Source organism: Myxine glutinosa, chromosome 11 (assembly GCF_964187855.1).
Source record: "Myxine glutinosa chromosome 11, kmMyxGlut1.1, whole genome shotgun sequence".
In the NCBI taxonomy this organism is placed as follows: Eukaryota; Metazoa; Chordata; class Myxini; order Myxiniformes; family Myxinidae; genus Myxine; species Myxine glutinosa.
The window spans coordinates 27,884,695-27,899,373 of record NC_136271.1 but is presented as its reverse complement, the minus strand read 5'-3'; the positions used below and the strand labels follow the sequence as shown (position 1 = coordinate 27,899,373).

Sequence of the window (14,679 nt, the reverse complement as noted above, 5' to 3'; positions counted from 1 at the left end):
CCCGTCCACGGTTCCCCCCGCTCGACCACCCACCACCACACCGGACCCCCCCCCCCCCACGACCCTCCAGGGGTTGCTTCGGCCCGCTCATCTGGACCCCCCTTAAATTGACCCTGCCGGTGCAAGTCGATTCTGGGGGGGCGCGTGTAGCGGTTGCCGCTGAGCATACACAATCGCCTTACACCTGCCGATGACGCAACCAGGGAGCGATCACTGTACCGGGCTCGCCCAGGCCACCCGGGCATGCCCAGACTCGCCTTTCCCGGGCTCGCCCAGGCCACCCGGGCATGCCCAGACTCGCCTTTCCCGGGCTCGCCCAGGCCGCCCGGGCATGCCCAGACTCGCCTTCCCGGGCAAACGCTCCGATCGGCATGCCGCGCCCGGCTTGGGAGGCGTGGCTTCCGGCATGACGTGTTTGATTGTGCTTATATATATTGCTACCCGATAAACGGGCTTTTCAGAGTACCCGAGTTTTCGTTTTACCAATAAAGGAGCTCGGACGAATTCCCGTCTTTTGTCGCGTCAATCCTTTCGACTCGCGTAGGAGCACAGCTCCTCATCCCCAACCATTTCTCGGACATGCATGGACCGATTTTTTTCAAACTTGGCACGAAGATAATACATGAGTATATATATGCAGAATATTTTGTTTTGTAAACTGATCAAAGATGGCCGACTGACGGCCTTTAACTCATACACAGCATCTAAGACCTTAATCTAATTATTGCAACCTCCCACATTTCTGTAACAATACATATAATCGTTACAGAAATGACTTTTTGGGTAAAGGAGAATAGATTATAATGGTTATTTCCATCGTACATGTTCAGCATAAGCGTATGCAATCTTATTATAATAGAGCAAACGTATATGGTTATGTATGTTTCTATGCGACGAAAACGTCTTCTCCTTCTTCAAATAAAATTACCACCCTCTTAATTGCGTTAAGACTGCTGAGACCCCCAGCCCTATCATGACCCTTTAATTCCCCGAAGACCCTTCAGACCACCAAGACCCCTGAAGACCCCAAAGACCCAAAACACCCCAAAGACCCAAAATAACCATCAAGGCCCTGAGGCTCAAAAAGACCCCGAATACCCAAAAACCCAAAAGACACCGAATACCCAAAAACCAAAAGACCCCAAAGACCCAAAACACCCAGAAGACCCCAAACACCCCGAAGACCCCGAAGACCCAAAACACCCCGAAGACCCAAAACACCCGAAAGACCCAAAACACCCCGAAGACCCCGAATACCCAAAACACCCTGAAGACCCAAAACACCCTGAAGACCCAAAACACCCCGAAGACCCAAAACACCCCGAAGACCCAACACACCCTTAAGACCCAAAACACCCCGAAGACCCAAAACACCCCGAAGACCCAAAACACCCCGAAGACCCCGAAGACCCAAAACACCCCGAAGACCCAAAACACCCGAAAGACCCAAAACACCCCGAAGACCCAAAACACCCCGAAGACCCAAAACACCCCGAAGACCCAAAACACCCGGAAGACCCAAAACACCCCGAAGACCCAAAACACCCCAAAGATGCAAAATACCCTTAAAGGCCCCGAGGATCCAAAAGACCCTGAAGACCCAAATGGCCCTGAAGATCTAAAAGACACCGAAATGGTCAAAGATGTCTACCCCTCTGAAACGACATGTGGTGAGGCGTGCGGAGCATGCCGAGTCACACTAGTAAGTGTAATTAGCAAAGCAGTGTTTAATGAGGTGTTTAGAAGCTCTTGTCTCCCTTCCCTCAGTGTTCATGTCTAAACCCATTTCCCCTCCATACATTCTGCAATGTTCCCTGTGTAATCTATCTATTTGTTTTTACATTCTCCTCACTCAATGGCCGAAGCTGATATATGTTGTGGCGGTATCTGTAAAGTGGCTCATGTCACACTCCAACAGCAAGCTAGGTGCGTGAATGGAAAATTACTGACCCCCGCCCCAGCCAATCAGTGCAGGCATGGGATTCTTATGGGAGATTAGATAAGAAAGAGTGCCAGAGAGGATGTGCTGTGGCTGATGGGAGATCAAGCTGAGGGGAACACTGGCTGTGTAGAGATCATGAGCTGGGTGAATATCCAGCTGTGGTGTGGAGATCCCGCACTGTAGAGAATATCTCGCCATGTGAAGATAACCTCGTGTTCTGTGGACACGAGAGCTCCATAGTTCTGCACAGCTCTGTATGGTGGTTGTCATTCCTTCGTAGCGGATTCCCAAAACCGCAACAATATAAACATATATATATATATATATATATATATATATATATATATATATATATATATATATATATATATATATATATATATATATATATATAATAATAATAATAATATAATAATAATAAATATATAAAAATAAATACACACGTGTATATATATATATATATATATATATATATATATATATATATATATATATATATATATATATATATATACATACACACAAGGTGAATCAAAAGTAGCGCCCGCGCCTGATTTCTGTTTTTTCGGCTGTCAGATTCTTTCTGGGATGTCATGTTGTTAATAATTGTCTTGCAGATTATTAATTTTCTTAATTTAGTTATTTTTGTTTTTGTTTTGCAGGTTATTGCTGAGAGTTTGGAAAGTTACTGAATTTGCACCAAATTGAACCATGAATTACCTGTCAATGAATCAACGCATTGCGGCCGTGAAACATTACTACAAATTAATGAACAACTAATGATGGCGGCACGCCGTTTGGCACAGGAATTCGATATTAACCCACCTCAGGAAGAAACATACGATTTATTGTCGAGAAATTTGAAGCAACAGCGTCGGTAGCCACTGCAAAGAAGTCCGGTCGTCCGAAAACGGCAACAAATGTAGCTAAGGCTGAATAAGCCATCAGGAGACTGAACAAGTCCGCAAAAGTCAACTCGCCGTTTATCTGCAGAGTTGGAAGTGAGCCAATCAAGTGTTATCCATATCCTTCACCAGAAAACTGGCAACCTTACATTCCACGCTTACTGCATGCCCTTCATGATGGAGATGACGACCGCCGTCTTCAATTTTGCGAAGAGTTCTTAGCTAAACTTGACGAAGAGGACACAATGCTAGACAACATCCGTCTTCAATCTGGTGGTCAGAGGTGGTCAGAGGAGCATGTTTTAAGCTTAACGGCACAATTAACAGACACAATTGTGTCTACTGGGCTGCGGAGAACCCAAGAGTGACAGTTGAGAAGGAGGTAAATTTACCTGGCATGACAGTTTGGGCATCGATATCTCCATTAGGGATAATTGGTCCCTTTTTCTTTTAGGGATCTGTAAAAAAAAAACACCGTTTAGAGGCCATTTTCCCCCGCAAAGCGGGGGTTGGCCTTTTCGGGGACCGTGGTTGTTGTTCTTTTTTGGTCCCCTTTTTGAAGCAATGTTTTACGGCCGGATGCCCTTCCTGCCGCCAACCCTGTTTGTCGCCTTTTTACGATAAAAGGGAATTACCAGTGTACTGGTACTCAATTTGCCGACCTCGGAAGGATGACAGGCTGAGTCAACCCCCCTGGCGTTAATTCAGCGATTGACCGGGATTCGAACCCAGGATCCTTGGTATCCTAAGCTGGCACCCTAGCCGCTAGCCCAACACCAGGGACTTTTAGGATCTGTCACTGCAGAAATTTACTTGATATGCTGCAAACCTTCTTTTGGCCCAGCGTACAAGATCAGGACTGTTATTTCCAGCAAGATGGAGCTCCACCTCATTATGGACATCTTGTTTGTCAGTGACTTGATGAAAACTTTCCCGGAAAGTGGATCGGCCGCCGTGGTCCGATCGAGTGGCCGGCACGCTCCCCAGACTTCTTTCTTTGGGGGCTCATGAAAGACCTTGTTTATCGTGAAAAGCCTCGTACCATTCAGGAATTGAAGGCTCAAATCACTGCAAAGTTTGAGGAAATTGATATCGAACTCTGCAAGCGTGTGTGCCACTCTGTGCCTGCTCGGCTGCAATTGGGCATCGATCACGAGGGAGGGCACTTTGAAAATTGCAAGTAAAACAGCTTGGTACACTTCCGTAATAATTTTCCCCCGAATAATGGTTAGATAAACATGTCATTCATTTATTTCTACCTTCTTGTACACTAATACAAATGGCAAACAAACAATCAACTGACAGAAATATATATATAATATATATATAAACAGAAATCGGGCGCTACTTTTGACACCCTGTGTATGTGTATATAATATATATGTATATATACATATATATACATATATATATATATATATATATTTTTTATTATTTATTTATTTATATATATATATATATATATTTATATATATATATATATATATATATATATATATATATATATATATATATACAGATATATATATATATATATATATATATATATATATATATATATATATATATATATATATATATATACAGTATAATATATATATATATATATATATATATATATATATATATATATATTATAATATATATATATATATATATATATATATATATACATTGTAACGGTTTTGGGAAACCATGCACTGTGTGTGTGTAAATGATTGTAAATATACCCCCTTTTGTAGATTTTGTAAATGTAATGATTCTTGTAAATACCTCGTTTCATGTAAAGATCAAGGTCATCCCTTTAGCTAGTCCGTCGCATACATGTAGAAAATCATAGGCCCTTCTAAATAATTATCTCATTATTCTATGTCAGTTTAAGGCTCTGTTTTCCATTAGTCGACTCTGCATTGCACCAAATGAAATAATATAGATCCCCTTTTAATTCCCCAAAATGTCTGCCAACCGCATTTCCAACTGCATCATTGCCAACCACATTATTGCCAACTGCGTTCACCCTCCATTGAACACGCAGTCCACTCGGGGAAGAAGGGTGTGGCCCCACCTCGTCATCAGAAGGAGGAGTGAGCCAGCCCCCGATCAACCAACCAAGCATGAGGGGTTTGGCCTGAGAGGGCGGAGGAAAGAAACTTCGAGGAGGTTCAGGAAGATTTGAGGGTGTGGCCTATAAAACCCGTGGCATGAGCCCCCACCGTCAGATGATTGAGGGAGGCAGATGATCGAGGGAGGGAGAGGATTGAGGGAGTCAGGCGAGTGAAGAGAGACGCGCAACCTGCGGGAGTATGAGTGAGGGAGATGCTGTTTCCAACCAGCCCCTGCGCGCACGCAGCTTTGACGCGCAGCTTTGACCCGCTGCTACGCAGGAACCAGATTGCGGTGGAGTCCGGTGGCCGTCCACTTCCAGCCCCGACGTCCCGTGTGGGATCAAGCTCCAGCCAGCATCCAGCTGAACCTTCCTCTCCTTCCAGCCATTCGTCCCTGCCTTCATTCCCCATTCGCGTGCGTGAGTTTGTTCTGTCTGTATTGTCCTGGGGTATAATTAAGCTTGTTTAAGTTAACCACTGCACTGTGTATCTGCTTTTCCATTGTCCCTGTAAATTACTTTCATTCCCTTCTTTGATTAGTTTTGCATAGCCATAATAAATAGTTGTTCTTCCTACCTTCGTCTTCTTCATTCTCATTCGGTCGTTTTAGAGATTTCCCCATTGAGTACCTGTGGTGCGATTTCGGCCAACGCATATGAATCAGGTTTAGTCCCTTGATAAACGGCACGCGCCACAGTTCGCTTCGCTCGGCGTAATCCATTAACGCTGCGGCTCGGGCAGAAGTTATTCCCTCGTTCCCGGCTGGCGGCAGTAATTAGGTAAGTAGCGAACCCCTAGGCCTACGGACCCTACCTACCGTCGGTCCGGTAAGGACGTTGTAACTTCGAGGACCACGTCGGTCAGTCACAGACAAGGGGATTAATCCCCCCTTGATAAGGGGAAGAGGGGCCGACGTTGAGATCCGTAACAATATATATACTCAACATCAAAAGAAACTTATCAAATCTTTAGAAGGACACTCATTGAAATCCTCCACGCAAAAGTGAAAAATATTTGAACACAGAAGTAAAGTTCAGCTATCTTTACTAAACACATGTCAATATACAAGAGGTTGCCTCATTCACAAAAAGCAAAAAGCATGAACATCACAAGGGGTGGTGCAACAAAAGTCACAGGACTGCAACACAAAGGCACGCACCTGAATACAGTCAAAACAAAATGACACAGGAATGGACACAACACTCCTAACAGTCAAGGACAGAATGACAGCAATCCTCAATATCGTGTGTGTCCTCCCTGAGCTGTGATGCAGGCTGTACACCTCCGACGCATGCTCTGTGCCAGGCATCTGATGCAGTCCTGGGGAAGTCTCTCCCACTCCTCCTGCAAGCCTTGAATGAGCATTTGCCGATTGACAGCCGCTGATCTCACCGATGCAAGACGTCGACCAAGCTCATCCCATAAATGCTCAATGGGATTGAGGTCAGGGGAATAAGGCATCCAAGGCATCACTTCAACACCCTGTTCCTGGACGGAAGTCGGTGGTCAGGCGAGCAGCATGGGGTCGAGTGTTGTCCTGCTGGAAAACTGTGATATCAGGATGAGCCTGGATAAATGGCAGCAGATGAGGTCTCAAAACTTCATTGACATAACGCTGACTTGTGAGATTGCCTTCGCTGATGACCAGAGGTGTCCTGAAACCCGGTGGAAATGCCGTCCCATACCATCACACTGGGTCCTCCCCAACGATTGATCTGGCAAATACAGCATGATGCATACCTTCCCGCACCTCTGCACAATACCTGTTGACGCCCATCAGCAGCATGGAGGCAAAATGTGAACTCATCACTGAACAAGACTGCACTCCACTGTTGCTGTGTCCAGTGGCGATGCTGCAGACACCATCTTAGTCTGTTCCGCCGATGCACTGCGTTCAACACTGGACCTCTGCAAGGACGTCTTGCCACCAGGCCCCGACTTCTCAAGCGCCTCCGCACAGTAGAGACACTGATGCGGTTGTTGTGGCGACCTTTTGTTACTGCAGCTGTTTGCGTCGCAGGGCAGATACGATCACGAAGATGCTGCAGCACAATCCAGCGGTCTTGGTTTGGGGTGGTTACCCGTGGTCTTCCTCTTCGTGGACCATCATTCACAGTTCCAGTTTCACCGTAACGCCTGGCCAGGTTGGAAATTGCAGGCTGTGAGCAACCAAGACGTTGGGCAATTGTTCGCTGGCTTACACCAGCCTCAAGCATCCCAATTGACCTTAAGTGTTGTTCAGATATCAGGCGTGGCATCTGAATTTTCTTGTTGTTTTCCCTGTCAGAAGCCTCGAGAGTGACTACAGACAGCAGTAAATGAATGTATAACCACGAGAACTGAAGGATTTCATTATGAGGGTCATTATTTAAAGGGAAAGATCCCTACACAGAACCACTCAAGCATGCCATTGTTGATCAACCAGGTGATTGAAGTGAAGTTACCGTTACATAATCAGCCATTACAATTGAAGAAACGTGTTTGTAAAGCTGCACATTTCAAAAAATGAAAGTGATAAGTTTATTTTGATGTTCAGTACACACACACACACACACACACACACACACACACACACACACACACACACACACACACACACACACACACACACACACACACACACACACACACACACACACACACACACTCTCTCTCTCTCTCTCTCAGGAACATACAAAAACTCTGACATCATACAAATTGCTGGTATCATTCAAGGCTGATGTAATATGTCCATCTGACTCCAAAATGTTTTTTTATTTTTTTATCCAGCTATAGTACAAAGCTGTTTGTGCACACGACCTGCACAACCCCCTATTTATATTCATCCGACAAGAGTAGAATGACAAGCCACTGCCAAGGCTTCTTGTTGACCTTCAGTAGGTATATTGCAACGGTGAGCTTTCCTTGGAGGTACCAAAAATGCCTCAAAAGTAACTGAATGGAGATTTGGCCATCGTTTCTATTACTCATAACGTGTAGAGACCTTTGCTCAAAAAAGAGGGAGAAGATAAATAAAAGACATACCGAGCCAAGAGTGTTTCGAGTGTCTTGCACGTTGCCTTGAGCCTGTCTGATGGCGAGCTCTGCAGCCATCTGTGCAACTTTTGCCCCAGATAGGGCATCTTTCACAACGACAGTCGCATTTCTCACGTTTTCTGCATTGGATCTGTCACACAAAGCTTGTTAGAAGTCTCACCGGCAGAAGAACATTTCCGGAACATTGTTTTTTTTACAATTTTTCAAGCCTACGTGCTGAGAAAGTTGTAGCACCTTTTCAAAAGGCAATTTACACAGGTATCTTTACAAGAGGCAGGCGGTGGTGTCATATCATTCAACACGTGTGCAGCACAGCAGGAGAAAATAACTATTGGGCGTTTCCAGACATACCGGTGAGATTTTGGCCTGAATTTAAAAAAATTACACTTCATAAGGCTTTTTGGTGCCAATATATAAACGTAGAAAAGTGATGCTTGGGTAAAAGTAGAAACACAAATCACTTGCAATTTACAGCTATGTTTGTGATCGATGACCCTGGATCATGTGCCTTATCATTTATCGTCATTGCACTTTGCCCTCATTTTCGATTAGTGCGTAATTTAGTTGTGATTTGAAGGAACAATAATACAATGTTTAAAACAATCTTAACGTACAAACTTCGACCTCAATAATTTTCAGAGAACCGATTTAATTTCACCTTCTAGATGTGCCCAGATTTTGAAGATCAACCTGCATCTCCAGATTTGCTGAACTGTTCGTAATGGTAAACAAGAATATATTATAAATTGATGCAGGTGTAGCGACCCATGGGTCCCCCAAGCAAGACCAGCATCAGAATCTCCTTGCTCCAGCCGGTGACGTCACCGGCGAGGAACCACGGCGCGAGAGTGGCTGGTCACGTGACCACCAAAGCGTGCCGCTCGTGCGGGTATAATCAGCTACACCTGTTGATCACTTGACCACCGAAGCACGCCTCGCTTGAGAGGCGTGGCTTTCGGTTTCGGTTTCGGTTTCTGGTTGTGCTTTATAATGCAGCCCGATAAACGGGCTTTTCAGTGTTCCCGAGTTGGTTTTACGAATAAATATCTTCTCGGACGAGTTTGTGCCTTGCCATCCTTTTGTCCGTATTCTGCTGGAGCCCGGACTCCTTCACTGGTGACCCCAAATTTGCAAAACGCGATGGACACCGCAGTGTCCCTCAAGCTGCCCACCTTCTGGGAAGCACATGCCGCCATCTGGTTCGCGCAGGTGGACTCCCAGTTCGCCCTGCGTGGCATCACGGAGGACGCCACCCGCTACCATTACGTGGTCGCCGTGCTCGGCTCCGCGACCGCCGCCCGCTGCCTGAGCTTCCTCCAGAACCCGCCCGCTGATGGCAAGTACGACGCCATCAAGGCAATTCTGCTAGGCGCGTTCGCCCTTTCCCCAGCTGAGCGCGCACGACGCCTGCTCGACTTACCTGAGCTCGGCGATATGCGCCCGTCCGAGCGCATGGACTACATGCTCGCGTTGCTCGGCGAGCACCCCTCGGATTTCCTGTTTCAGGAGCTCTTTCTTCGCCAGCTTCCGGCCCCGGTACGGGTCGCCCTGGCAGGTACGACCATCGTAAACCCCCGCGACCTCGCCAAGGAGGCCGACAAGATCGCTTCGGCAAGCTAGCTCGCCGGAGCGGCGAGCCAGCTCATCGGGGTGGCGGCCGGGAGCCTTCCCGCCCACCCGCCTGACGCCCGTGATGCAGTCTCCTTCCCGGAGACCGCCGGGCCGACACGACTGGTGGCGGCGACGCCGCGTCGCCCGGTCCAGACGCGTCGACCGGAGCCCCCGCCGGACCTGGCCTGGTGCTATTTCCACGCCAGGTTCGGGCGGCAGGCCCGATCATGCCGACCCCCGTGCACGTTTGGCAAGTCGGGAAACGGGCGAGCCGGCGTTCCCTCCCAGCAATGAACGCCGGCCGTTCCGGAAACCTGCTGTTCATCGCGGACCGAGCGTCGGGGCGGCGCTTCCTCTGCGACACCGGTGCCCAGCTGAGCGTCATTCCCGCTTCGGCGGAGGACAGGCGGGCCGCCGTCTGCGGCCCCCCATTGGTCGCGGCCAACGGCTCCACCATCCGCACTTTCGGCCCACGCACCGTCGCCCTCCGCTTCGGCAGCCAGCTCTTTCACTGGGAGTTCGTGACAGCGGACATCCCCATGGCTTTGCTCGGGGCCGATTTCTTGTGCGCCCACGGGCTGCTGGTAGACGTGAAACGCCGGCGTCTCGTCAACGCCGAGACTTTCAGCTCCCTGGCGTGCGCCTTGAGCCGGGCTGCACCCACCGAGTTTTCCTGCGCCCTCCCATTGGCGGACGACTTCGCACGTCTCCTCGCGGAGTTCCCGGCCCTCACGCGGCCGACGTTTTCGGCCATCGCGGTGAGGCACGGCATCGAGCATCACATCCCCACTACGGGCCCGCCGGTGTACGCCCGGGCTCGCCGTCTCGACCCCGCCAAACTCGCCGTCGCCAAGGCCGAGTTCACAGAGCTGGAGCGCCTCGGTATCGTACGGCGCTCCGGCAGCGCCTGGGCCTCGCCGTTGCACATCGTCCCGAAGCCGGGGGGCGGATGGCGGCCATGCGGCGACTACCGCCGCCTCAATGACGCCACTACCCCCGACAGGTACCCCGTCCCGCACATCCAGGATTTTTCCGCCCGGTTGGCGGGGCGGACCATTTTTTCTAAAGTGGACCTGATTCGGGGGTACCACCAGGTGCCCGTCCGCCCGGACGACATCCCGAAGACAGCCATGATCACACCTTTCGGCCTCTTCGAGTTCCTCCGGATGCCCTTCGGCCTCAAAAACGCGGCGCAGGCGTTCCAGCACCTGATGGACGGCGTGCTGCGCGACCTGCCGTTCCTCTTCACCTACCTGGACGACATCCTCGTCGCCAGCACGTCCAGAGCCGAGCACCTCCTCCACCTCCGGACGCTCTTCGGCCGCCTCAGCGAGCATGGCTTGATTGTCAACCCGGCCAAATGTCACTTTGGTGCGGCGACGATCGCCTTTTTGGGCCACCGCATCACCCGGAACGGCGCTGTGCCGCTGCCGGTCAAAGTCGAGGCCATCGCCGCTTTCCCGCGCCCCCGCTCCATCAAGGTGCTGCAGGAGTTCCTCGGGATGGTGAACTTCTTCCACCGCTTCGTGCCCCGAGCGGCACAACTCATGCGGCCCTTGCACGCCGCCCTCCGCGGCCAGCCGGCGAAGCACGACGTCGTCTGGTCCACGGACATGGACGCGGCTTTTGCCGGCGCGAAACGGGCCCTCGCCAACGCCACACTGCTGGCCCACCCGGTACCCCATGCCCCCATCGCCCTCACCACGGACGCCTCCGACTACGTGGGTGCGGTCCATGAACAATGGGTGAACGGGGCCTGGCAGCCGCTCGCGTTCTTCAGCCGGCAACTCCTGCCCAACGAGCTGAAGTACAGCACGTTTGACCGCGAGCTCCTCGGGCTGTACCTGGCCGTCCGCCATTTTCGCCACCTCCTGGAGGGCCGCCCATTCACGGCCTTTGTCGACCACAAGCCATTGATTTTCGCAATGGCCAAGGTCACGGAGCCGTGGTCGGCCCGCCAGCAGCGCCACCTCTCCGCCGTGTCGGAATACACCACGGACATCCGGCACGTCGCCGGGAAAGACAACACCGTGGCCGACTGCCTTTCTCGGGCCGGCGCCAAGGCCGTCCACCTCGGCGTGGATTTCGCCCTGATGGCGATGGACCAGGCCACCGACGGCATGGTGCAGGCACTCAGGGTGGCAGACACGGGCCTCCGCTTGGCTGACGTCCCCTTCGCGGGCACGGTCCTGTTTTGCGACGTCTCCCAAGGCCGACCGCGCCCCGTCGTGCCGGTCTCCTGGCGGCGCCGCATTTTCGCTTCCCTCCACGACCTCTCGCACCCAGGCCGGAAGGCATCCCAGAAGCTGGTGTTGGCAAGCTTCGTCTGGCACGGGTTGCGACGGGACGTCCACGACTGGGCCAACGCCTGATCAGCCTGCCAGCGGGCCAAGGTCCACCATCACACCCTGGCTCCGTTGGCTCCTTTCACCGTGCCCGAGCGGCGTTTCGACCACGTCCACGTGGACCTGGTGGGTCTCCTGCCCCCATCGTGGGGGTTCACCCATCTGCTCACCATGGTGGACAGGACCACCAGGTGGCCAGAGGCCGTGCCCCTCACCTCCACCACCACCGCCGACGTGGCGCAGGCGTTCATCGCCACCTGGGTCGCGCGCTTCGGCGCACCGGCGGACATCTCGTCCGACCGCGGCCCACAGTTCACGTCCGAACTTTGGGGCACGGTCGCCCGCTCGTTGGGAGTCACTCTGCACCGCACCACGGCCTACCACCCCCAAGCCAACGGGTTGTGTGAGCGGTTTCACCGCTCCATGAAGGCCGCACTCATGGCCGGCCTCCAGGACGACGGGTGGGCCGACCAGCTCCCGTGGGTCCTTTTGGGCCTCCGCACGGCCCCCAAGGAGGACCTCCAGGCGTCCACTGCCGAGCTGGTGTACGGCCAGACTCTCAGCATCCCGGGCGAGTTCGTGCCCGACGCCACCAGCCCCTGGTCCACCGCGCGCCAGCGCACGGACTTCCAGGAGGCCGCCCAACGTTTCGCCCCGGTGCCAACGTCCCGCCACGGCGACCCCCACTCCTACGTCCCCCCAGCACTCCGCACGGCGGAGTACGTCTTTGTGCGCCACGACGCGCACCGGAGGCCACTCCGGCCACCTTACGACGGACCCTTCCGGGTCCTACGCCGGGACAACAAGTCCTTCATCGTCAGCATCGGCGGCCGGGCGGACCGGATCTCGCTGGACCGCCTCAAACCTGCCCACATGGAAGTCGGCCAGCCGCCACGGCTGGCTCTACCACCGCGGCGCGGCTGCCCCCCCCCCCCCCACACCCCACGACCGGCCAGGGGTCGTTTCGGTCGGGTCATCCAGACCTCCCTCAGGTTGACCTCCCTGGACCAAGTCCATTCTGGGGGGGGCGTGTGTAGCGACCCATGGGTCCCCCAAGCAAGACCAGCATCAGAATCTCCTTGCTCCAGCCGGTGACGTCACAGGCGGGGAACCACGGCGCCAGAGTGGCTGGTCACGTGTCCACCAAAGCGTGCCGCGCGTGCGGGTATAATCAGCTACACCTGTTGATCACGTGACCACCGAAGCACGCCTCGCTTGAGAGGCGTGGCTTTCGGTTTCGGTTTCTGGTTGTGCTTTATAATGCAGCCCGATAAACGGGCTTTTCAGTGTTCCCGAGTTGGTTTTACGAATAAATATCTTCTCGGACGAGTTTGTGCCTTGCCATCCTTTTGTCCGTATTCTGCTGGAGCCCGGACTCCTTCACAGGTTGGTATTATTCAGCACGGTGATGGTTGCAGATGGCGTGGCATAGCTGTTATAGCCTCATCTCACATACGTGACAAATGAAATCGCAAACTCCCCGTTTGTTGAGAGATGGTGATTCAGCTTCTTCCAAAATGGATTCCTTTGCACCTCAAGCAAATCACTTTTTTTCTCTGCAGAAGATGACCACTTTATTCTACAGACCAACTCACCCCAGCAACGGCCGGCGGAGGTCACGTGGGGATTCTCAAGCTTCTTCTTCACTTCAACATCTGCCATGACCAATGACTCTACCGACTAGTAAGTACGGCTTTTTTAAATTATAAACTTTTACTGTAAGAATATATTATGATCCGTTCATTTTAATCGAGATCAATGCATTTTTTTTTTTTTTTGTATACAACATCGAGGCTCAAAAAAGAGCAATACTCACTCACAATTAATCACACAAAAAGTCAAACCGACACATAAAACACAAAATAAGGGGAGCGGTAGACAAGATTGGGAGAGGGGGAAGGACACAAACACAACATTTGAGAGAAAGGACATCGAGAGATCTGTGGGAGGGAGAGGGCTTGGGTGGAGGTGGGAGAGGTATAAAACATATGGACACTGCAAGGACTTCCAGGAAGGAAGTTGGAATTTCAAAAAGTGGATCTGGGGTGAATTATCGGGGGTAGAAAAGATCAAGGTTTTGGATGGGGGAAGATAAGAGGGGGAATTGGGGGAATGGATGGAGGAAGGGGGAAGATTTGGATGGGGGAAGATTATTCAATAACTGCTGCTCCCAATCATAGCAAAACTATAAACTATACATTATAAACTCAAATCGTATATCTGACCCATGATGACACAGGTGTAGCCAAAATCTCTCACCTATTAAGTACAGATGTTTCGTAACTTGGAAAGCAAATATAAAACTTTCCCTTCCAATTTAGAGCAGACCAAAGGACTCATTTTGAAAATACAGTTTAATCTTAGAACTTGGCATCCGTTTGTGTTCCATTCAGTTTAACGTCATGTTGAACATGCAATTCAACATGTTACCAGAAGTGCTTTCAACAGGTAAAAATGCTTTTCCACAATGCATCAGCACAAACAGAAGTAGAACGGCACTCGGTCGAGCGCATACCTACACCAGACTGAGCAGTTTACGTTTTATATCCGATTGATAATCTGGATCTGGATTTGGACCTGAATGGAAATTGAATCAGCTTGTTCTTGTCACCTACCCAACTCATCCACCTAGTATTGTCATAATCCGTCCACAAATTTTTGAAATATCATGCTATAAATCTTTTTGGGCCCCCATCTCTCAATGGTGAGGAATCAGTTAGGAATTTAAAAAAAAA

The 14,679-nt window shown here is 50.8% G+C and overlaps 1 protein-coding gene across 2 annotated transcripts in view; it reads right to left on the bottom strand.

The window, feature by feature from the left end:
• The window catches only part of LOC137436520 (laminin subunit beta-2), a 280,979-nt gene that overhangs the window by 57,173 nt on the left and 209,127 nt on the right, over positions 1–14,679 (bottom strand). For both annotated transcript variants that reach the window (XM_068130380.2, XM_068130381.2), the window contains one exon: positions 7,977–8,118. In XM_068130380.2, coding sequence (XP_067986481.2) covers positions 7,977–8,118 — 142 coding nt within the window. The remainder of the gene's footprint in view (positions 1–7,976; positions 8,119–14,679) is intronic.